This window comes from Pipra filicauda, unplaced genomic scaffold (genome assembly GCF_003945595.2).
Source record: "Pipra filicauda isolate LSUMZ 115617 unplaced genomic scaffold, ASM394559v2 scaffold119_size3216105_pilon, whole genome shotgun sequence".
Classification (NCBI taxonomy): domain Eukaryota; kingdom Metazoa; phylum Chordata; class Aves; order Passeriformes; family Pipridae; genus Pipra; species Pipra filicauda.
In genome coordinates, this window is record NW_024103651.1 from 1,263,437 (window position 1) to 1,288,727 (window position 25,291).

Consider the following 25,291-nt stretch of genomic DNA (forward strand, 5'->3'; position numbering starts at 1 on the left):
TTGGCTGCTCAGCACCAGCAAAGCATGGCTGTCTGGGCACCCAAAGGGCTTTGACCTTTACAAGCCCACTGTTCCACATGTCAGGAGCAGAAGGGACACTGTAGCCAAGGGCCTTAAGAGAAACACTTTTCTACCCATTTTCCCCCTTCTCTAGCAATGCACTTATTCACCGTTATGAGTTTCTTTGGTTGAGCTATTTCTAGCCTTGGTAAAATTAATTTAGAGCCAAGGAAGCATCTTTGATGCTTAGTGGCTCGGCAGTGTGGCCTTGCTAGGGATGCTCTCCCATCCTGCTACTTACTGATGCTAAATCAATATTAACCATGGGAGCTCACAGCAAAAGGCTCTCACACAGCCTGTTTGTGCATCTGATGTGCCCCGTGCTGAACTGAGTAACCAAGGGCTTGCTTTCCTTTGCCCCTGCCCTCCCTGTGGGAACGATGCTCCCAGAAACATTCCTCATTCAGCAGTTTCCTCAAAATCCTGCCTCCAGGCCTCCTTTGCTGCAAAAGCAACAAGAAACATCATCCTAATTTTTCAGTTGAGAGGAAGCAAGCCTCTCCAACTAGGATCGCTTTATACATCCTCCACTGAACTGGCTGCATACTCTTCCTGTGCCCTGGAAATGCCTTGGGGGGGAAACATCACCTTTTTGATCATCACATGAAAGAAGAAGGAAAGTCAGGGACCAAATACTTTTTTCTACAAGGCAGGTGGCATTGCACATAAATAATAAAAGTGATTTTTAATTTTTTTTTCGACTTTACATAGATAAATTAAAAGTGTTAGCCAAGAGCACCAAAATACAAGCACCCAGGCACCAGCTGGGTTCTCAGGGCAGAGCTCAGTCACAGGGCTGGGGAGGGGTGGATCCTAAGCAGGGTGTTTGAATGCGGCTCAGAGTTGGCTTCAGTTGCTTTAGAGTGCTTAGTAGGTCAGCAGGAGGGCCTAAGGTAAATTTTTTTTATGCAAAAGCCCAGGTTTGCATGGAGAGCTGCCCCAGGCAGCATAGAGATAAATGTGAGCTGCTTCCCAAAACCACTCCCTGCACCTTTCCTGCTCCCCACTGGCCTTCAGCTGATGTTAAAAGAGCCACAGTGCTACTCTTTGAATTACTTCTGCCCATAAGGCTGTGGCCAGTGTCTCAGAGGGTACAACTTTGAAGCTGTGCTGATTTCTGTAAGCAGAGAACATGGTTCTTTGGGGGGGTTTTGAATGAGGGAAGCTATGTGCTAAGAAGCACATTTGTTTCCATTTTTGTATCTGAAATGAAAGGACAACTGTTCTTGTTTGGAGAGAGTCTGCAGCCTAGTTTGCAGCTCTTTCCTAATGCATAAAATAACAATTTATTCTTCTAACCATAAGAAAACATTGGTTTTTTCCTCTTTCTCAGCACAACTGAAAATGTGAATTAATGATTCGTTTCCTACACTCTCGACTGAGAAGTCCAGAAGCTATTTTTTGCCTCCATCCTGAGTACCCAGCTCTACCAGGAGGGTCGATAAAATGGCAATACCCCTGATCTGCTCCCCCACAGAGGCAGGGCTGCCAGTGTTGCCCATGCACTCATTAGGACATGCTGCAGGAAAAGTCTGCTGCTGCCATACACCCAGAGGTCTGGAACTAACATGCCTACAGCCCCCCTAAAGTGTACTGGGGTTTTGCCCAAGATGGAACACTATTTCATTCTAGATCCCATCAAATTTTGCAGATCTTTTAGAACATATATAAGAAATTATGATACCTTAGTAGCTCAAGGACTGTAGCTGAGGCAGACTCCAACAGGGCTGATGCAGGAATAGCTGTTCTATTAGAAACTACATAACCAAGAGCCTTTAGTAAAGTTATTGGATTCTGAGTATCTAAAACCTGTGACAGCTTTAATGATTTAGTCCTTATTCAGAGAGAAAAGCAGTACAGCTGGTGCAAAGGCACAACATCATTATATTTATATTAGTTTATATCCTGAAGACAGAAAAAACACCCCTATCTGAAAGCTTTCATAGTGCTGTAAAAGCTGAGAGCAAGTTTGTGAGCTAAAACCAAAATCTCCATTTTCACAGCCCTGCTGATGGGGCCTCTCTGCTGTGAGAGCTGTGCTGTGACTTCTGCCCATGGTGAGAACGTGCTGCCAGAGCAGGGGTACACTGACCAAGCCCCTCCATCCTGCACCATCTCACACAGGACACACCTGGGCACACCAGGAAAACACAGCATAGTTTGTCCCCATGCCATGTCCAAGCTGGAGACTTTAGACTAAAGGGGTCATGGGGGTGGTGAAGAGGGAGATGGAGGTAGAATTGCCCTAACAGGAAGTTTGGGGCTTGGGCAGGAGCAGGGAAAGGCTGGGGGGAGCCATTCCCTGGCAGCCTCTGCATGAGGCCACTGTCTGGGCAATGCAAACGAATGTTTTGGTACCAAGATTTAAGTTTCTGTTAAAAACTGAGTAAGACCACATTAGCCATTGCATCCCAAGCTGAGCCCTTGATCCAGTTCCTGGGCACCTTCTGCTGCCCCAAGCCTCCTCTTCTACCAAGACACTCCATTGCCATCCTACTTGGTATCTAAGACTGGCAGATTCCTTAAAAGCAAACAAAGATGTGGTTTTGTGAACGTGTTTCAAGGAGTTCTGCACATGACTGGTGCTCAGGACACATCCAGATTCAGCCCTACACATTTGCTGGTGCAAAGCTTTACCAGATGAAGGAGTCTTTTGGATTCAGACAGGCTTCTGTGCTGCAGCCCATCACAGAGCTCGTGAGCAGGCCTGGGGGTGTCTTTCTACTTCAGCATTCTGACTTTAATGGCTTTTCACAAGAAATACTGGCTTTTGTTGCTCCCTTGGATGAACTGGCAGGCCCTAATGAGCTATGAATGCAATTTAATAACGCTCACGTTTGGAGGACGGAAATGGTTCTGTGGAAGGAAATGAAGGAAGGCAGGAAGGGGGGAAGGAAAGCACAGAGGTGCTTGGCCTTGGAGCATGAAAAAGTCAAAGATGAAATTGTAAGGGTTTGCAGAGTTTTCAAACTCAGAAACAGCCAGAAGGGAATTTCTGCTTCTCCTAGTTTGCTTATGGGAATCACACATACGTACGCTAAGTTATTGGTTCCCAAACGTGCTCCTGGAGCTGAGACAGGAATAGTAGAGGTGAAAAGCTAGTCTGGTACACCTGGGACCTTTGCAAACAGGCTTGATGCTGAAGAAGCAGCCACAGGGAAATAGTGCCAAGAGTGTGGCTTTACTCCAGAACAACGTGGTTTGCCTTGCTCTGGTGTGAGCAGCCTCCCTGCAACACCCTGGATTGAGGGCTCAGCCCACACCTGGCTCTGTGGGAATGAAAAACCGTTGTGAGATGTCCAAAATGCTGGAGTCATCCCACTGTGGAGCAAGCTGGGACTTAGACACTGATATCCTCCCAAAAAACCTCTACCTGCAGGCAGCCAGAAGCTCTGACACTACTGTTGAGAGCTGCAAAAAGAGGTCCAAAACACATTCCCTTAGCATATTTTCTTTGGCAGCTTCTTGCAGCCCAGGACTGACCCGTGGGATGTAGCTAATTGCTTAGCTGGCCTTCATTACTGTAACCTGAGCACCAGGTTTTCTGGCTCCTTCTGTTTCCTCTCCCATCACATTCTGTCCAGAGCAGAAGTTGGCTCTGCACACACCTCTCTTACCTGATCCAGCACAGAGGGCCAAATCAATCCCTTGGTTTCATCCTATCAATTTAGACTGCAAATACATTTTGCTTCCTTACTCCTCTTGGCTTTTGTAGCAGGTTCTGCCTCAACCTCAAGGACAGGTCAGTTCCCAGAGTCTTCAGACTGGATGATGCCAGCAGTGGAAATAAATCAGATTATTGCAACTTCTGCTAACACCGCTTGCTCCCTTCTCCTTTTTCTCCCTTGGGAATGAATCCTGGAGAAGGTGTGAGTTTTCTGCAGGGGGTTTTGGTGCTCCAGGGTGGGTGGGCTGTGTTCTCTCTGTGTTTCCCGGGTTTCCTCTATTTAAGAAACCTGCTCTTGCATAACTGCACAAAGCTAAACACACATTCATAAAGCATGTCCACCCACACACAGAAAGTGCAGCTAAAACACGCAAGCTGGAACAAAGAGCCACCTTACAGTGCCCTAGAGATACATAACTACAAGTACAGGGGCAATAAGGCATATTTAATGCTTCTTTTAAAATTTTTTTATGTCAAAGTACCAAACCTGGAATAATTAAGTTTGCATTCAACTTGCAAGGAGTCTCACTGTTGGAAAGGCTCAGCTCAGTAACTACAAATTCATCACTGCAAAGAGCATGGTGTCATTGTCTACAACAGGATCCAGTTCAAGGGAAATCCTGAGCAAGGTCAAACTACACACAGATATTGGCTGGATCAAGGTAACCATCTCTCTCCTGTCCCGCTCTCCATTTTGCCCCTGTGTTCCCTACTAGTAACTTTCTGCCCCTTAGTTTCTATTTCTCCTGTACAATCCCTCTCAAACCTCATAAACAACATTTGAATTTCAAACTAATACAATTTCCTGAAATGTGACATTAAACAAAATTCAGCATTTAGTTACTGGAGTACTAAACATCTTAATTTTCCCCAAATTCGTTATATTTATTTTTGCCAAAAGATGGTCTTATATTTACCAAAAGAAAAAGAATTTTTTTTAATAGACCTGAATGATATTATAAGAGAAATCCTCAGATAGGAAGAAAAATGTATAGGCTAGGAGGGAAATGTTATAAATTGTACTTTAATAAGAGAGGAAACCCAACTTTCTGAAGTTATCACGTCTGTGACTGTCTCATGTTAATAATATTTTGCATTTCTTATTTAATTTAAAGATGTCTTTCACTTTATTTTTGGCAAAACATATCCAAACTGGAAGCATTGCCTTTAATTAGGAGAAGCAAGTGCTGGATCTATGAATGGAAGCATTTGTAGGAAGTAATGCAACCAGGATTATCTTGTTTAACAAGCTGTTGGAGGCTCATGGAAAGCACTGTGAAATGTTATGGGCTGAGCAGAGTCTCTGTGCACACGGGATTGCAGGCAGCATGAGGAATGCAACTCCAGTGGGAGACAGGGATGGAAGAAAGATGTGTAAAGGTGCCGAGGTGCAAAACACATCCCACATTTTAGTCTGGTTTCCTTAAGGACTTTTGTGATTCCTCTGTCTCCATCTGTCCCCACAAATGGTCCAGTGGCCAATTTCTATCAATTTTGAACTAGAAATCAAATATATGAATCAGCTGCATTTTTTTTGTGAAAAACAATGGTTGGCTGGAAGAAAAGCAGAGTGTGAAATTAGTGCCTTCCCTATTAACCAACAGTGTAAGGGGCATAGTTGCCTGTTCTGCTTGTCCTTCTGGCTGGCCAGATATGAGCTGGCACAACTCAAAATTATCCCCAGGAGGTTGTGCCTTGCCTTGCCCATGACTGAGGAACAGAGAGAAGGAGTTTGATGATGAAAGGACACATGGAAGGGATGTGAGCTTAATGCAAGGGACTCTGTAGACACAGGGGATTTGGAGTTTGGAAAACAGACTTTGGTTTCCTATTTTTTGCAGTGTTTATTTGTTTTAGCCTCTGCTTTGGCTCCTTCTGGTCCTTTTTCCACAGAGATACTCAGTCCTGCAGTTCTTCCCCATGAAGATCCTCTCCCTGCACAGCCTGGGTATTGTGGGTGCAAGGCATGTGCTGAAAATACTGACTCCCATAAAGGGATACTGCAGGATACCAAGAGTGAGATACAAAGGAATGTCCCACCAGGGAAGACCTCCTCCTCCTCCTCCTCCTGCTCCTTGATTATAGCTGTGGTTTTCAGCCCATCACCCCGGAGTCCCTGGAGGTCTCCCTGAGGATGAACACTTAGGTCTGTAAAGGGTGACCAAGACAAGCAGCACAAATTTCCCATCTGAGCTTTTGCATTTCTGCTGTGACTGAGAAATACTGAAAGCCACTATTTTCCCTTGTTTTACAGCAGCATCTTTAGTCCTGGAGACCTGAACCTCAATGTAACACACTCATCCTGCCAACGTGCCTCCTCCCTTTCCCTGCTCTCCTTCCAGCCTCGAGATGGATGGGAGAAAAACCACTTGAGGAGGCTCTTGTTGCTGAAGGATATCCCTGCAGTGGGCACTGAGCACGAGGGAGAACCTCCTGCCTGGGAAGGACCTTTTGCAGGCAGAAGTCTTTGCTGGAGGAGCCTCAGAGGAAAATGGAGCAGCACGAGCAGGACACGGTGGTGTTCTTGGGCTCCAGAGGTTCCTGATAGCTGGTTAATGCCATTCCAAACAGAAACCTGTTTCTTGAGCTGTAAATGTCAGACACCAGACTGATGGTTACACGTGGCAGTTGCAGGTGTCTGGAACAACTCCAGTTAATGTATTTCAGGGTTGGGTCCTGTTTTTCCCCTATGTTAGATTTAAAGAGGGCTTTGCAACCACAAAGTCAATACAGCCCTGATCTCCTGACACATGAAAGCTGTAGGCTGAATAACTTATTAGCACCCTCAGTAATGAAAAACACTTCAATATTTAGGACTAATGCAGATTTCCTACTGAAAAAAAAAATATCTGTAAACAGCATCTGCAGCCATGTGCTCAAGGTAATAATTAGGGAGAATTATCTTTGCTATATGTATTAAAACAACATAATTGAAGCTAAGAAATTATTTGTCCATATTAGAGAGAAGCAGATACTCTTTTGCTTAGGAAATTAACATCAAGTGGAGTAACTGCTTCCATACCTAGAAGAATCTCAGGCTGAATAAGAAAAATGAGAAACAGATGCCCAAATATTACATACCAGTTTCTGTTCCCCACCTTGAGAGCCCAGCGTGGAGCAGTCTCCATCCTTGGCCAGCACTCCAGTTTCTCCCTTGAACGCACACAGCAGAGGCTGTGAGGGTCTCAGATGTTCACAGGTTTATGGAAAAGGCCCTTTTTCCTAAAACACCAGGAAAAATGCTGAGCGTGATCTGAGGAGTGAAGTAAAAGGGTGGTTTCTTTACTGATTGCCAGGGTATTTCAGATGTTGAGTATTTTATTTAGAAATCCATGCTAATTCCCTAATAGCTTATCCAGTAAATAAATCACAATCACTGGAAGGAGTTATCATCAATTGCCACTTAGGGCCATACAGGCCCAACCCAAACAGCAGCAATTAGCACCCATTAGCACTTATTTTCAAGTCTTCTTCGTGGAAAAGAATCATCAAAAGCAACTCAAAAGTGTCCAAATTAACCCAAGTTGTTTGAGGGTTTCATGTTTCTGACTCAAACTCATTTGTAGTTTACCTGTGAGGTAGCAGAACATAGGCAAGGCTTGTGCAGACTTGGGTTTGGGAATTTATTTCTGTAATGACTTATAAAAGAAATTTGTGCTGAAGGTTTTCCTGCCTGCAGGGCATTCACCACAGATATTTCTCATGGACTCATTACCACTGCTAGAGAAACCACTACTGCAGCCTTTCCTTCAGGAGGGGCCTTTCAGAGCATCTCACTCATGCCCATCTCTCCATTTATCTGCTTATTTTCATGATGTTTGAGAAAGCTCTTGATCAAATTAGGTTAAAAATGGAGAGGAGTTGAGCAATAATTCCATCATATGTATTTTTCTATAATTAAGAATTACCAGCAAATGACATTAGTGACTTTCTTTTGTTTGTTCCTTTACTAGTGGTATTCACACTCCAAAGAACAGCAAATCCCACAAGGCAAACCCTTAGAGACAGAGGGCTTCCAGCACAACAATTTCCTCCCCTTTCCGTGCCTGATCCCATTCTGCATCTCCTTTTCAAAAGATCCTCTATCCCTTTCCTGGTGTATGCAAGTACAAAGGATATCAGATGAGCTTTCTTCCCCTTGCTGTGAGATAAGAGAGAAAAACCTGTCTCCAGGCGATCAGAATCTGTCACCAAGCCCACAGGGTCTTTTTGCAGCTCAGTGGTGCCAATCAAATGGTTTCTATGAGAGACTAACTGCTATTCCTGGACTCTGGCTGACTCGGTGTGGATCATTGCCTCCTGGAAAAGGGAGAAAACCCAAATGCAAACCCAGTGCTGGAGCTGAATTCCCCCTCCTCCTCATCCCTGTGCACTGAGGAGGGCTGACCCACCACATCCCCAAAAGGGATGGTGGCAGCCACGTGCACATAGGAAAGCACTGAGGGCTTCCCTCTGGAATCAGTGAAATCAAGCAGGATACCACTTTGAAAGAGCCTGTGGCATCCACAGATGAGATCTGAAGTTTGAGGGGGGTTTGCCTCACTGAATAAGGCAGAAATTTTCACACCATCTGGAAGGTGAGAAATAGGATGAGGAAGGGTCTCATGGAAAAGGGTCTCATGGAAGACTGAGCATAAGCAACATTATTCCTGCAGATTCCCCAGACTCCCCTTGTATCTTGCCTTAGGGCTGGGATTATTTTCTCCTCTGAGGTCTCACTCTGCTCATCTTTGCTATGTATTAGCTGATTTGATTTAGAAACAACATGGACCTCATCCCCTTATCCCACATTGAAGAATTCAGATTTTGTCGTTTCTAATGAATCACATTTTCTTGTGATAACAACGAACTGCCCCGTGGGTGAAAAATGCATGGAGAAAAAAGTCCTCCCTGACCCTGGACTCAGGACACAAGGGGCACCTGCATGCTGAAAGAGCCAGAATGCCCATTTAGGTGCCTAAGCAGAGACAGATGGGGAGAAACACAGAATCACAGAATATGCTGAGTTGGAAGGGACCCACAAGGATCATTGAGTCCAACCCTTAGCCCTGCACAGAACCATCCCCAAGAGTCACACCACGTGCCTGAGAGTATCATCCAAGTGCTTCTTGAACTCTGTCAGGCTTGGTGCTGTGAGCTGGGGAGCCTGTTCCAGTGCCCAACCACCCTCTGGGGGAAGAACCTCTTTCTAGTATCCAACCTAAGGCTCTCCTGACACAACTTCAGGCCATTCCCTTGGGTCCTATCACTGGTCACCATAGAGATCAGTGCCTATTCCTCTTCTTCCCCTCCCAAGGAAGTTGTAACTGCAATGAGGTCTCCCCTCAGTCTCCTCCAGGCTGAGCAGACCAAGTGCCCTCAGCCACTCCTCATATGGCTTCCCCTCCAGGCCCTTCACCATCTCTGCATTTGTGGAGAGCAGGGACTGGAGGCAGCTCTCAGTGCATTCCTGACCCCAAACCCAGGACACAAGGAGCATCTTGCTGTCACAGAATCAGCAAGCAATAATTTGGAAAAGCCAGCTGGAGAAGGCAGGTCAGCCCCTTTGCTGCCTTCTACCCTCCATTGCCCTTCAAAGATGGTATCACAGGCCAAGTTGTTCCTTCTGGGATTAGAGCCTGACATCTACTGCAGTTAGAAAAACATGTTCCATTATTACAGTAATTTTCTCTAAGCTCTTGGAGTTCACAGCTGTCCTCCACCTCTGGGATGCTCCTTGAAGCAATCTGTCTGGCACTGGACCATGTCTTCTCTGAGGAAAGGCAGAGAGAGCTGGGAGTGTTTCACCTGCAGAAGAGAAGGCTCAGAGAGATCTCATGAATCTGTGTAACTATGGTAAGTTGAATATGAGTCAGCAGTGCCCTGGCAGCCAGGAGGGCCAACTGTGTCCTGGGGGCCATCATGCCCAGCATCACCAGCCGGGCGAGGGAGGGGATTGTCCTGCTCTGCTCTGCACTGGGGTGGCCTCACCTTGAATATTGTGGCAGTTTTGGGCACCACAATATAAGAAGGACATCAGACTATCAGAGTGTGTGCAGGATCCCCGGGGAAGTGCTCACAGCACCAAGCCTGACAGAGTTCAAGGAGAGTCTGGATGATGCTTTTAGTCACAGAGTTTAGTTTTTAGGTAGTCCTGTGAGGAGCAGGGAGGTGGACACAGTGATCCTTATGGATCCCTTCTAACTTGAAGTATTCTGTGGTTCTTTATTCAATCTTTGGCCGCTCTCCAATGACCGAGGTATTTCTTGCAACATTGTGCCTAAAGTGACACATGGCAGCACACCATCCCCTCATCTAACAAAATAATGTCTCATTTCTTCCATCCCTCTCTCCTGCTAGCCCAGAATGACACCTGCCTTTATCCTCCCCCAACAGCTTATTATTGCCTTGCATTTAATGGTCTCTGCTGTAACTTATCCACTCCCACTGTCCTGCTGCTCTGCCAGCTCTCACCCATTTCGTACTCGAATGTCTGATTTCTCCTCCTGACTACAGCTCTTTGCACTCGCCTTTATCAAATTTCTCCTCGTTATTTCAGGCCATTTTTCCTGTGGATTATGGCCATTTCGAATTCTGATACAGTCCTCCGAAGTGCCTGAGTGTGTTCTCAAGTCACTGCCAACTGCAGGGTTTTATACAGGCTTTATTTCACTGCTCCAGCCATTAATGAAGTCACAGAAAAACACAGACCCTGCAATAAAGTGCATAGGGGTCTCACGATGCCCTCTCTGGCTACATACCAATAGCCATTCCAAGTGCAATTTTTCTGCTAAGTTGTGTTACTTTAGCTCATTTCCTTCTCTTTCTTGTAAGAAGGATAAAGGATACAGTTAGGCAAAGGAAACATTAACTGCATCAGTTTTCTCTGAATCATCCGTCGTTTTTTCTCCATCCCCTCATCTTTTCACACTTAATCATGTGCCTTTCCTTCAGACTTCTGCAGTTTTCATTTTGACTGAGCCTTAGAAGCCCTCACTATGCCATTTTCCCTTCGCATTAGGAGATCTGCCATAAAAAAAGCACCTTCCTTGAGTTGTCCCACCTATCCTCTCCCAAATGGACCCCGGCATCAACCCCCCCACTTAGCAAAACTGCCTTTTGAGGTCCTTATTCTGCTTCTTTCATCTCCCTGCTTTCTCCACAGCACCAAATGCCAACTCCACAGCCACTTTTTACCCAAATTACCTCTGAATTTACAAGTTTTAACCACATCAAATAAGCCTGAGTGTAACCCAGAACAGCCAACTCCAGAATAACACTCTGTATGTTCTGAATTACAAACTGTCCTCTGGAAAAAAAAATCTATTAACTCTTTGTCTTTTCAAGGCTTTCCATGTTAGGAACTTTCCCAACAGATACCCAAGTAGTGAATATCTCCCGTTTCCACCAGACTTCATCGTTTGGGAATACTGGTGGATGAAAAATTGGGCACAAGCTGGCAATGTGTGGGCTCACATCCCAGAAAGCCAACTGTGTCCTGGGCTGCATCACAAGAACCATGGGCAGCAGGTTGAGGGAGGGGGTTCTGCCCCTCTGCTCTCATGAGACCCCACCTGGAGTGCTGCTTCCAGCTCTGGGCTCCTCGGCACAGGAAGGACACAGACCTGTCGGAGCAAGTCCAGAGGAGGCCTCAAAAATCATCCTAAGGCTGGAACACCTCTCTAATGAGGAAAGGCTGAGAGAGGTGGGGAAAGCTGAGGAAAGCTCTGGGGAGACCATAGTGCAGCCTTTCAATACTTAAAAGGGGCTTATAGGAAACACAAATAGAGAATTTTACAGGGCCTGTAGAGACAGGACAAGGGGCAGCAGCTTTAAACTGAAAGAGGGTCAGTTTAAACATTAAGTAAGAAATTTTTCATGATGAATTTGGTGAGACATAGGAAGAGGGTGCCCAGAGAAGTTGTGAATGCCCCATTCCTGGAATTGTTTGAGGACTAGATGACTTTTAACAGTCCATTCCAGCCCAAACCATTTTGTGATTCCATGTTACCCAAGCTTTAGTACTACAGACTCTGTTGATGTTCAGCATCGAGCCTCCAGCCTTTTCTGAGCAAAAAGTCTCTGTTCCAGTGCTGCACTTTATCTCCTGAAGTCTCTGCAATGCCCAGCAATCATTTTTTTACATATATTGACAAAGAGTTCCTCCTGTGTACTCCTCATACTGGTGTACAGACGTTTTAGCTTCACATGGTGCCTCATTCTCTCTCCTGGATCTTACAGTCCCAGCTCCAATGAATAATTCATTTACGTCAAGGAAGTGCAACAGTCTGTCAGGACACAGAGTTTCACAGCAGAAGCTAAGATAGAACCCAAAATTTCAAGCCCCTCCACCAGCTGCATTTAAGCCCTAAAGACTAGAAATAACAAGTATTGATTATTCTCTTTCTCTTGGCCAGTAATGCTGTTTAGGAGTCACAAATCTCTCCTGAAAGTTCATTTGTAACTAGCTTGCTTCCCTGGAGAAAGGTTCTGAGCAGTCAGCATTTCTGACCGACCAGCCAAGCAAACTTTCCCTACAAGCTGCCAAAACACATCCTTGGAAGAAGCCTGGTCAGCTATTAAGACCTTAGAACAGTTAAAATACTACTGGCACCCAGATAGCACATTGCTGCAATTGTTCACACAGACAAATACAGTGGGAAATCTCTCCCCTTAACTTCCCTCCTCCCCTTCCTCCAAAAATAGAACCAAAACCCCCAAAACCAGACTTACTGCAGTGCCAAAGTCCTTTTTACTATAAAAATCCGTAATCACACATAACTGCTTAAGAGCTCTGTGTCTTTGAGAAAGCTTCAGGTCTGCACAAAACACCCCAGTTATGGCAACAAGTCTTATTTTAACCCTACATAATTTCAGGATGACCCCAAGTTGGAGACTTTCTCTTTACAGAGGTCATCAAATTCAAATAGAAATAAAACACTGTTAATTTAACATCCAGATAAGCTTTTGCTAAGATAGGTTTATTAAGCCTCTAAACATCAGTGTTAACAAGTATCCTTTTATAGTCACTGACAAACACCCTGTGGTCCACCAGTTTGTGGAAGCTGAACTCACTCATGCACAGAGGCACCAGAAGTATTTTTACAGAGGTTTGTGCCTTGCTATTACCCATCTCCACACCACCACTGATCTGTTTTGGAGTCCCTTCACCTGAAAGCCTGAAACCATGGCAGTTGTCTAATGGTCTCTGTTGCTCAAATGGGCACTTGAACTGCATCTCACAGGGTACCTTTTTTTTCCACATCCTGGACATGAGCAACAGGGGAGTGCATGACAATGAGATACGTGAAATTAATTCCTACCTAAGGGTGTCAGATGCAGTTATGTGCATTTTTACAGGCCATACCCTGTGACCAGACTCCAACAAGCACTATTGATTTTACTGAGATCAGAGCTGGCTATTACTCCCCTACTCTTAGGGTTTGGGTTGGGGTTTTTTTTAGATATTATAGAGCACCACTCAAAAACGTTGTCTTTGTAAGAGCGAGATAAAAGTGGACAGAAGGAGATTTTAAAATTCAGATCAGCATTATCCATGCTGCTGCTGCTGCCAATTCTGACCTTAACATTTACCCAAATAAGAGACTGGTGGGCAAGGAAAGACACTGGCAACACTGAAGAAAGAAGGGTCAAAGGAGTACAAACAGAATGGACAGTCTGCAGCCCTGAAGTACAGGAGTGTTATTCCAAATCATGAACTAAGACAGCACTGGTTAACAAATTCTACTTATGGGGTTACTGGAATTCTGACCCCCACTATCCATCTGGGAGATTAAATATCGCAAGCGTTGGCTGTGGAACAATCAGGATTTTCCTTGGCACTCCTGGCAGAGCTGCAGCCCAAGAACTGAATCTCCCTGCTCAAGCCATGAGACACAGACAGGCTTGTGAAGGGTTTGGCAAGCACAGGATCTGTATAAAATGACTGCACATTACCTCCCTCTAAAACTGCTCATGTTTGTCATCTAGATGAGATTGCAAGTGTCTTTATATAGTGTTTTAAGCATATAATTAAGAATATATAATCTATAGTTGGCCCTTGCTCAGCAAACTCTGATCATACAATTGAATCATGTGAATAAGGACCTGAACAATTGTAATTCTGTATTTTTAAATTTCTGTATGATGGCTAGAGCCAGAAACTGCTTTTATGATGACCTGAAATAGAATTAGAACATTGTCATATACCATTCAGTACAAAATTGATCTGAAGCATTTTCAGTCTATCAACATGAGCTTCCTCGCCTCCCCAAAAGGAGTATGTTCATTCATTAGCCTTGCAGATCAAAAGGTCACATGGGATCAGAATTCTTTCAGAAGAGTATTCTTTAATCTAGCAGACAAACAAAATCACTATCTGGTTACCTGAAGTTGAGGAAAGAAGCAAAGTACATCTAAAGTAAGTATTTAAGCTGTAAGGATATGGTATTTTGGGGGACCTCATTATGTAGGACAGATTTTTATAGTGGGGACTGTTTCTGTACCAGGACCTGAACATGGGACTAGTGTTTTTGCTGTGCTACCTTTTATGGCTCTTTATTGAGATTAAACCCAGAGGAAGTGGGAGAAGTTCCTGCAACTCCAAAATAAAGTCTGGTATCAGTGTTTGGTAGCTTGGCTGAGCAGTCCATGAATTCAGATTTGGCATCTGTCAGCATATCACAGGGGAGAAAAACTCCAGCCTACTCACCTAAAGGGACACTCCAGAGTGCAGAGAGTCCCAGCAAACTGGTCTCATCACTGTGTTCTGGTGAATATCCATCAAAGAAAGCTGAGATAATGGTAAATTAATTTGTTGAGCTGACATGAAAGATTCAGGAAACTATCTTACAGCTTTAAACCAAGACTCTGTATTTTTAAAGACAATAATCTGTAGTTCAGAAGCATTTATGAATCCATTGGAAATTTCAGGGCATCATCTGTATAAAGGAAGCATGGTTAGAGCATCACATCAGTTTAAGTTATGACTAGAAACTTTAAAAGGAAAAGGAAAGCTTTGTTGATTTTTTTACACTTTGAAGTTCCTACCTGATTTAGAGACATTTATACTCAAATAATCCCTCTGATAAGGGTGAGAAACACTCATCCAAAGTCCTACAATATGGCAGGATTAGGTATAGCCCAGCCCTGAGTTAATGGTCATGTAATTTGTGTACAAAAAGCTCTTGAGAAACGGGTTCCAGCGCTTCAAAGGCAGAGCATGTCCTGTACTGACTCCAGGAGCCTTAGTCTGTGATGTTCCACCGATGTGTTTCATAGAATGGGATTCTTAAACTGCATAATCTTCAACTAGAGTAATTTTTCATTCAAAAGTGAAGTGAAATAAAGACACTAAGTAATAATTTAACATCTAAGCTCAGATTTAACATCCAAGAAGAGATTGTAACCAAGCACCACTCCAAACTGACTGCAAAAGCAAGGCAAAGAAACATGAACTGCTTTATATACACAGAGAGTATCACATGACTGGTGTGAAACAAGAACCAATTTCCAGGGGCTCTGAGCATCTCCAAATGTCCTTTTTTTTTCAATGGGAACTCTGCACACTGTTAAGAAATGACTGATGCCATGCAAACACCTGTATCCAAAAGTCAACTGGTTCTTCATCTGAACCTGTTCCCCTCCCCCACCTCCCAAATCACAGCAATTGGTAACAAGAGCTTCTGTTTCCCCAAATTTAGCCAGGTTTCCACTTAGGCACAAAACATGAGCTGCCACCAAATGAATACAGCATTTTAAGAGCTGAAAGAGTAATCATGTTCTTAGGAAACTCAGAGATGTGATACAAAAGAAATAAGACTGAGTCTGAATATAAAATTACAGGCTGATGTTATGTTTAACTATGTAGACTGTCACAGATGATGTCTAGTATGTAATCCTGTTTCAAAAATAGGTTTCAGGGAAGTTTTTCTATGCAAATAAAATGAAATTTCGTGAAGTTTAACAAATTTCATCGCTTTAGTGACTGTGATAACACTACTTTACTTGAAATGCATTAAGAATTTCCAAGTCCTGATATGCAAAATTTTCAAACCTTAAGTAGTCTGCTGTAGCTATATCTGTTCTCTGAAATGAAGTATTACCTCTCAAAGAAAAAAAATCCTTTCTCCACTTTTTTATTTATTTCTTTTTTTACATAAAGGACAAGAAGTGCTCCCAAATGAAAATCAATTTACAATTTTAAAAGGTTACTACAGATAAAAATGTACATTCCTTTTTCTTTGTGACTATATTTTCAGCAAGACTGTGCCTAAACTCAGAGGATGCTCGATGTTTTAACTGCACAAGCATTACATGTTGCCATATTTATCAGTGAAGAGTCCAAAGGCAGAGCTCAGTGGCATCAGTCTTCACAATATGAGATGGGAAAGCAGTTGTTCATTGCACTCAGACTGTTGCTTGCTTGCACCTGGAATCCAGCGAGAACTCACCCTGACCTTTCATGTTTCCCTGAAAAAGCTTTTCTACACTTTTATATAAACCAAGAGACACAGAGGATAAACAGCACTTCAGTTCTTTCATTGACTATAAAAAGCACGTTTTCTTTAAATCAATAGTTTAATAGTTATGCTAAATATAGCTTTAGCTGCATTTCTTGCTTGTAATTCAGTGTAATGCTTCTGGGTACCTCAGTCATCATCTTGCTGATTTCTCTTCTGTCAACAGAACAGGAGAGTTCATAATGTTAGGACACAGTTATCTGAAATAAGAGCACTAATAAATCATCACAAGTGTTTTCAGGTACAATGGATTAGACAATGACTGCGTTTCTAAGTCATTTTTGAATGCTGAGAGATAATGTTTCCAGAAAATGGAACAGAGCAATATCAGCCCTCATCCCAAACTACAGGATTTTATTTCCAGTAAAGAACAAGATTTGCCCTGTGCATTAACTAATGGAATACACAAGAACCAGAAAACATGACAGTGGTGGCAAGAGCCAGTGATCAAGACGCAGATAACCTGCCCTCCCTTCCCTACCTCACAAAGACTCACATTTTCACATCACTGTTCATCAAAAGAATAAAGAAAGTGTATTGAAAAAGGAATAACTGTTTAAGGACTTTTCCTAATATACTTACCTTCTAACTTTTAAAGGGGTCTTAAAAGCATTAGCTCCAGGCATTCAAAAAGTACATTTCTATTTGCATTACAGTTGTGTTTACATTTAAATTAGAAAAGAAAACATCTTTCTAAAAAATTAGAAAGAAAACATCTTCAGTAAGATGTGTCGAACTACATTTATTCCTTCCCATAAAGATAAAATCAATTAACTGAAGTGAGATCAGTATGAAAGCTTGCTCTCCATCACTTCAAAAACAATTAGCCCAACAATACATTGTGCGATGGCTTCATACATTACTTTTTCCATAATTACATAATCCGTGTTAATTACATAAGCACAGTTCCAGGGACTTTGATGTTTCCACTTGACAAGGATGGCAGGTCAGGAATTTTTCCTGCCACTTCTTACCAGCTTAAGGAAGTCAATCAGTTTGTGAACATCCTCTCCTGTAGAAAGGTCCACAAAATCCTTGGGCAGTCGGTAGCTCAGGTACGGACTGGGCTGGACGGTGACTTTACTGTTCGTGCAGCGGAAAACTGGATAATCCTTTGGGAAAGACACCAAAATGTTTTGAACTCCTCTGTGAGACTGCCTGAGTCACGTTGCCAATGACTTTATTTGGCGTTCATTCAACTAAACTTGTGCTTTCTAAAAATTGTAGTTTTCTTCTTGAAACCTCTGCCCACTCCAGAGCAATTTAAAATGTCAAACACATTAAACAGTCAAATTAACGGCTTTCATTCCCTCGCTGTAAAGTTCCTACAATGTATCAATTATTAATGTATTTAATATGCTGTGCTTAGAACAGTGCTGTAATAATGGAGCTACAAGCAACTTTGGGCAATAGTAGCTACATAAGTATCTGGATAGAGAAAAATCTTTTTGAAAGAATCCCCAAACTTGTCTTCACAGTTTCCTTGTTTAAACACATTTGCAACTATAACCTTACTGAAATTATAATCTAAACTTTCCAACCAATTTACTTACTGAAGGAAAAAATATCTCTATAAAAGAGCCAAAAATATCTCTAAATGCTCAACTGTAGCAACAGGTTTTGGGTAATTATATAATTTTCAGCTCAACGCATTGACATGCAATTTAATTGCCCACTGTACAGCAATAAGGAGCTTCATTTTAAAGAGAGAAAATCAGTAACTTCACACCAGATTCTGTGATTGGATATAAGCTGAAACATGAAGACAAGTTATTCTGCTTTTCATACAGGCTTGCACTACAGAAAACTGTGTAAAGCGTCTGGCACGGAGAAAAAGAAATCCCAAAACAAAAATTTCGGTGTCCCACAGACAGCTCAAGAATTGGGAGTGTGTTTTAACAAAGGAGACACAGCTTTTAGCAGGAAGATTCATGGAATGGGTTTTCATACAGTAACAGCCACAGTGTGAGACAGAGAAACTGGCCTGAACGACAGTCTGAGGAGTGGTGTTCCCTGCCAACGTGTTATGGAAATGGCCACAGGACTAAAGCAAAGCTCAAATGCTAAAATCAGCTCCAATAAATGACATTTCAGTTCCCTCTAATGCAGCTCAACAGCTAGAAACTAAAAGCCCACAGTGACTTAGATATCTCTCCTCAAAAACAACCAAGCGTTTCCCAAGATCTACTAACGCACTTCTTTCCATCTCCCACCCGGCTGCCTGAGCAGTTGTTAAGATGTGAGGACTCTGTCTCAAGCATGAGGAAAAAAACCCCTGGAATACAAAAAATGAAGACTATTCCTCCCTCTCGTATTAAAGGGAAGTTAACTTGTTTTTATGGAGGCAAGGCTGCTTGGAAGAGAGATGGAAAAGCCCTGCTCTGCAAGTCCAGGGAGTTCAACCAGAGGACGGGGCTTCCCTGAGGGTATTTGAGATGAGGGGGAGACAGAAGTTAAGTTTGACTCCCCCCACCAGGCATGAAGCTGGAGATGTGGGAAACTGTATGACAAGACATCAGGAACAAAAGAGAAGTTTGAGGGATCATATAGATAAGTAATACATTTTAAAAAAAAATTGAAAGGAGAGCATCAGAACTGCATAAAAGGAAGTTTCAGGGCGTCTTCTTTGCAAAGTGGTCAAAGCTGTGATATGGGCTCCTACTGTTTGAACTAAAAATTCCCTTGCAGGCACCTAAAACTAGCAGGTGATACTTGTGGGGATATAACTACTGGCTAATAAGGAAGATTCTGCTTTACAAAGAGTTTAGGTATCATGAGTTAAGGACCTTCACTTACTTCAAAATGGGGTTTGCATCACAATTTGATTATAAGAGCAAAAGACAGGGAAAAAAAAAGGCCATAACTGCTGTTGGACATTATTGAGCCTCCCTCACCTGTTCTGTTGCTTCCCCTTCACTCTGGTCTCCTTTCAGGTTTTTCCCAGAGGTCAGTTCTTCCCATGTGAAGAGCAGGGAGTCTGTTACTTCACCAAATGGGTTAAAATCTATTAACCAAATCTTACCCTGCAAAGGAACCACAGAAGAGTTAAAACAAAACACAGAATTAAAACAAAACAAAAGAACTAAAAAAAAAAAATCAGAATACACATACACTTGTATCATTACAGTGTGCTTAGTCTTTAGATAAAAAGATATCAAAACAAACTACCTGGTTTTAAGCACTTTAAATAGTCTAACATCTTTTACATTATACAGTTTTAAATCACAGCAAGCTATGATTTACTAATTTAAGTTTTTTTTAAAAAAAACCAAAATATCAAATAGAGCTCAAATAAACTGCATTTAGTTCTATGCCAGGTGCCACAGAAGTTCTGTCTAATCTCCATGGTCCTCCAAGATCCCCAGACAGCATGAACAAGGAATAAGGGAGGACACCAACAAAAACAAACAAAAAAACCCAAAACACAACCAAACAAATAAACCTAAACCACCTAAACAAGGATTTTGCTTTCAATCAAAAGGCACTTCAGCCCTACTCTAAACTGAGTTTTCCACAAGAATTGCTGTTCTTGGTCTCTGAAGGGACTCCAAAAACACAGAGCAGGGTCTAAAAAAGGCTAATGGAGCTCGTGGAAGCACAAAGATGCTCTACAAACACAGATAAATACAGAATAACCTATAGGCATTTTTAACATAGCCATTACTAGTAGTCCAGACCAGTTTCTTGTGCCTGAACTTTAATCTTTTTGTGTTCCAAACAGTTGTGTAGTGTGCACAACAGCACTCCTGCTACACAACTGAAAAATGAAAGCAGAGACTGACATATTAAAGGTAACAGAGACGTGTGTGTGGGAGGAAGAAACTGGGTTCCCTAAGTCACCTCAAGAAACAACCCCCAGCACAGCACATCTTTCCTTACCCAAGGAAGTGTCAACTATTCTAACATAACAAAATATTGTAATAAATTATAATGAAATTTGACTACAGCTGCTAGTAAGAATTTGCAAAACAAGTATGACATCTGGAAGAAACCAGTTCTATCAAATATGGAAGGAAAAGGTTGCAGTCATATAAGCAGGACTGAAGAGTTTTATTGTGTTTATTAAAGATCAACTGGAATTGGAAAACAAACCTGAAAACTGTGTAGCTACTAGCCATTCATTTTGCTTTCTCTTCCTTTCCCTCATTACTGAAGGATCTTCTTTCTTTAAAAGATCTTCCTCACCTTGATTCAAACAGCAAATATCTTCAATGACTTACGCTACAGCCATCTGGTTTCTAACTCACAGGGATGCTTTTGCAGCCTTCAGCACAGAGTAACATGGAGCCTGCCTCTCCCACCCACACACCTAAGCTATCCCACAGGCACTAATAGACTATGGAAGAGGAAATGCATGGAAACCCATCAGACAGAGAACAGAAGGGCTCTGGCTGCTCTGTTACCATCCACAGCCACCTCCTCGTGCGGGTACAGGGAGTCCCAGCACAGGTGAAAGCAGTGATATTATCAGCAAACTGGAGCTGAGCCAGCACCCGACCAGCGGGTGTGTAGTTGCACACATGGTTTCACAGGTCTCTCTCTCAGGGCAGGCCCACGGGGTACAGCTCCCCCAGGGCAAATTTTAAGAGGCCAAACCACGGCAACAGCAGTGCTGAAACCAGACAGCTACAAAAGAAACTGTGAAATGAGGGGGGTCAGTCCTGAGTGGTTTCTTATTTGTTTTGGAAGGGTGAAGAAGCCCAAGTCTGCATGGCTGAGTTGCAACACCTCTGCACTAATAGGGACACCGTCAGTGCAGAGCCAGCAGGGCAAACATCTGCTGTCATTTCCCATCTTTGGTCCTCCTCAAAAGGCCATCACAAATTCTCATTACAAGCCATGCTTTACTTTTGCTAATGGGGATGTCTTTTTAGCTCCAAGGCAGCACGAGGACTAATCTGGGATTTTAGATTCACTCTATCACACTGGAAAAACAAGCTAATGAACCAATTTAATCACAGACAAAAGCAATGGCTGGCAAAGTTCGTTCATCGGTTCAGAGAATCTTTCCTTGGATCAGAAACAGTAATACTTAATACTTCCCTACAAAAGTTCTCAGAGATTCCTCTTCGCCCCAAATACATCAAATAGCATTTCCACAGGAACACAATATAATTTCTCTAGAGAAGATATGTACCCTGGAAAAAACCTGAAGATTGGGTTTGAGACTCCTGAAAGCAACATGGTTTTTGTGAGCACCCAGCAGTGTTCCTCCACCCCTGCAGGCAGCAGTGCCCCATCTACACCACCAGCTGTTTCCTTGAGAGGATCTTAAATCTGCACAGAGCTTTGGTAGCTGCAAATTGATGAGAAGTGGCAAAACAAACTAAATATCTCTTTTCAGGGCTCATTAAAAGGAGTGTGTGTAACCCTGGGTCAGTAACCAAACTGTCTTTTCTTAAGATTAAATTCTCTTTCAACTCTTACATGCAATGTCATGATTTAAATGTTGTTTCAGATGACTTGCACTGTGTATCTAAAGAACAACAGTAAAGCTATTTATCTGCCATCTTCTGCCTGTTTCTAGTAATCTTTGCCATGAGAAGTGCACAAGCCAGGAAAACAAAGTTGTGCATATCTGGAGCTGAAAAAAGAAATACATTTGTAATACATAAGATTTTTTTTCTCATCCTAAAAGGAGGAACCAATAGATTTACCACACCATGCCACTTCACGTTTTGTTTTACTAGAGCATTAAGCAGCACACTGCTGAAAGGAAGTGCCTATGACACAGACTGCTTAAAGGAAGTTAAAGACAGATAAAATGCAAACTGAACTGTTACATCTCCCTAACTCCAGCTGCACCTTCCTGCACAGTGACAACACTCACAAGGCAGAGACACAAGCACTGGACTGCACATTCACCAGAGCTGTGAGCCCACAGTGGGCTGGAGCCACTCACTGCATCTCCCTGCATTACCACAGTGACTTGCCTCGAACATGGTTCATTGGTCACACCTGGGAGACAACAAAGAACAACAGCAGAGCTGTCTCTCAGGCTTTGTCAGCTCTTGCACAACCACTGAGAGCTGCCACCCTCCATCTCAGCGAGCAGGACCTGTGGCACCCAACTCCATCCAGTCTCCCAAGGAACTGAAGCAAGCACAGGAAGGAGGCTGCTCTCACTCACAACCATCTCAAACAACAAGCTGCTTCTCCAAGCTGAATATTTAGAGCTGAAAGTATTTAAAACAAGCAGACAGTGGACATTTCTCTCATTCTGTAGGTGAGGTTGCTGTGCAACCAGCATGATGAGGAGCACGGGCTCTGGAAATTAATCACGCTCACAAACACTCAATATTCTTTTGCTGCCTGTAACTAACACACAAAGGGAGAGATGAATAATGCAGTTGCAAACCACAGAAGTATGTGTGAAAGGAGGAGGATCTGACACACAAAGGGCTATCTGGCAGTTTACAAAACCTGAGGGTAAAAGGCACCGAGAGACGTCTACAAACAGATATATTTTATCTTGACAGATGAAGAAACACTGCTCATTTGAGACCCCACAGGCTGAAATCTTTAACTTCAATAATCTGTTTTCATGCCTCAGCTATGAGGCAGAGAACCCAAAAGCAGAATCTGGTTCAATGCTGAAGTGCTGCTCCTCATTTTCCCTGACAGCATCCTCATGTCTGAGGAGCTGAGCCTGGGCAGGTAATTTTCCTTTCAGCGTGGTTGTTCCCAGTCCCTACCTGGTTTTAGGTACCTACATTAAAAGCTGTGCTGAGAAACAGTACAGTAGTTGTTTTCCACATGAGGAACCATCCTGTTTAGTTTCTGTTTTGCAAGCCATGGGCATGATTTACTATTAAAAAATTCCAAAATAGTTTAGCAACATTCAAACTCAGAATCAGGAGTTACTACCAATACTCCCAACTCCACTCAAACAAAGGCTTTCTCCAATCCCATAACTGTAAACATGTTAAACAGTGAGACTTAGAAATATAGAGAAAAAAGTCTGTAGCCGTTGTTTTTGCAGTCCTGGTTTAGGATTGGAAAAAAAATTAAGTTAAACACTTAATTTTCACACACTAATGTGATTCCCTAAATCAGGTTTTCAGATTTAAGGTTAGGTAATGCATTTTTGGTTGTAGTTGCTTTTAAAACAATACATGTGTGCCTTTCAAGCACAATTCATCTGACAAAGTATTTCTCTCTACTGGCACTGGGAGAAGTCAAGGTGACTAACTTGATATTGGCACGTGAAGTTCATAGAATTGTTAAGGTTGGAAAAGACCTTTAAGATCATGAATTCCAACCTTTAACCCAGCACCACTGCAGTCACCACTAAACCACATCCCTAAGTACCACATCTGTGTCTTTTAAATATTTGAGATGGAACATTTCTCCCCAACTCCATCACTATTTGGATGTTCAGGGTTCTGCCCACATCTCAGAACCACAGCTGGAGCAGCTGGAAAAGAAAAAATCGGATTCCATCTGTCACAAACTGGATATGTCACATTCATATTCCCTTTTCACAATTATCCCTTCATATCCTAGGCTTCCACATGAAGCACAAGTTACTATTTTCCAACCTCACACGGATAATCTGAAGAAATATTAATAAGTTCTGATGAGCTCAGATGCTATAGGGAAAAATAACACATGGTGGGAAAAAAATAAAGCCCAGGGAAATATCTGTCTTAAAAGAAAATGCCCCAAATCTGTTTGTGTTTAAGAGACATTTGGACAGTGCCCTTAATCAAAGAGTCACAGAACATCCTGAGTTGGAAGGGACTCACAAGGATCATCGAGTCCAACTCCTGGCCCTGCACAGAACAGCCCCAAGAATTCCACCATGTGCCTGAGAGCGTTGTCCATAACATGCTTTAATTTTTGGTCAGCCCTGAACTGTTCAGGTAACTGTTCAGTTGGACTCAATGATTGTTGTAGGTCCCTTCCAACAGAAATAGTCGATTCAACTCTAAATTACTGCAGCCAAGACTCTCTGTGTCATAATGAAAACTAAGTTGCCTTCAGTAGATTCACAGAACCAACAGAACTGCAGCTGAAGCCAAAGTTCTTTGCTTTAGGACAGCTTCTCTGGAAGATACTAATAATCTGGAAGATAGTAAATAATTCACTGGCACAGTCATATTTACACCGCTAATCCCATTATTCTTTTACTGTAGATAGTGCTTAACATAGAAAAAGACCTGTGGAAAAGAATAACATCAAATAGGTTTTGGGGTTTTTTTTGAGGATTTGGGGGTTTTTTGTTTGGTTGGGTTTTATGTTTTGGTGGGATTTTTTTGTTTGTTTGTTTTCTTTTTTCCCCAAAACCACTTCTAGGAAGAAAAAGCTATTATTTGCTTCATCTCAGCATTTCAGCGTTTTCACAGAATAAACAATTATATACAACCTATTGTTCACTTACCCTGCTGTCCCTGTACACATCAAAAACAACTGAAAAGGAGAAAAAAAGTGTTAATCTTCAACAATATATATTTCAAGACATCTAAATCTGAATAGATACTTGTGTACACAGCACAATCTGCAAAGTCAATATGTCTAAAGAACTGCACGCCAGAATTAGGTTCATTTCCAAGAGGGAGCTGAAACATTTCAGAACCACTGTTAATGCACTGGGAGATTGGCTGCTGGGTTTTTCCATTTAATGCTGGTTTCCTCTGTTGATTTTTCCCCCCAGTGAAGAACATTTGATAAACTCTAAGCCCAGAGAGAAGCTTATCTTTGACATTGCTGCTGTTTCATTTGCAGCAGAATGGAGAAGTGGATCAAGACTCCACTGTGTTGGACATTGCACAAACATTTAACAAGAGAAAGTTCCTGCTTGAGGGAGATTAGGCCTTCAGCAGCTAAGAAGACAAAGAGGTTGTAGAACAAAGGGGTGGGTGCCACGTTTGACGTAACCCAGAGCAGACACAGCACACCTACTGATTACCAAGGACTCCCTCAAACAGCCCCCTTGACACGGTGACTGACACAAAGCTGCCTTGCCTGGCTCTGCTGCTCTTCCTCCCCTTGGCTTAATTAAACAGGAACCTCTGTACATGCAGCTTTCTATCAGCTGCTGTTCTGTGTGGTTAAACAAATC

General features: G+C 42.7%; 1 protein-coding gene across 1 annotated transcript in view; it reads right to left on the reverse strand.

Annotated features, from left to right (window-relative positions):
- Positions 1-15,827: 15,827 nt before the first annotated feature.
- CDC123 (cell division cycle 123) overlaps positions 15,828-25,291 on the reverse strand; it is a 31,360-nt gene continuing 21,896 nt past the window's right edge. The window contains exons 10-13 of the mRNA XM_027728219.2: positions 24,611-24,639; positions 19,122-19,250; positions 17,202-17,339; positions 15,828-16,383 (exon numbers count right to left, since the gene is read on the reverse strand). Coding sequence (XP_027584020.1) covers positions 16,357-16,383; positions 17,202-17,339; positions 19,122-19,250; positions 24,611-24,639 — 323 coding nt within the window. The 3' untranslated portion in view covers positions 15,828-16,356. The remainder of the gene's footprint in view (positions 16,384-17,201; positions 17,340-19,121; positions 19,251-24,610; positions 24,640-25,291) is intronic.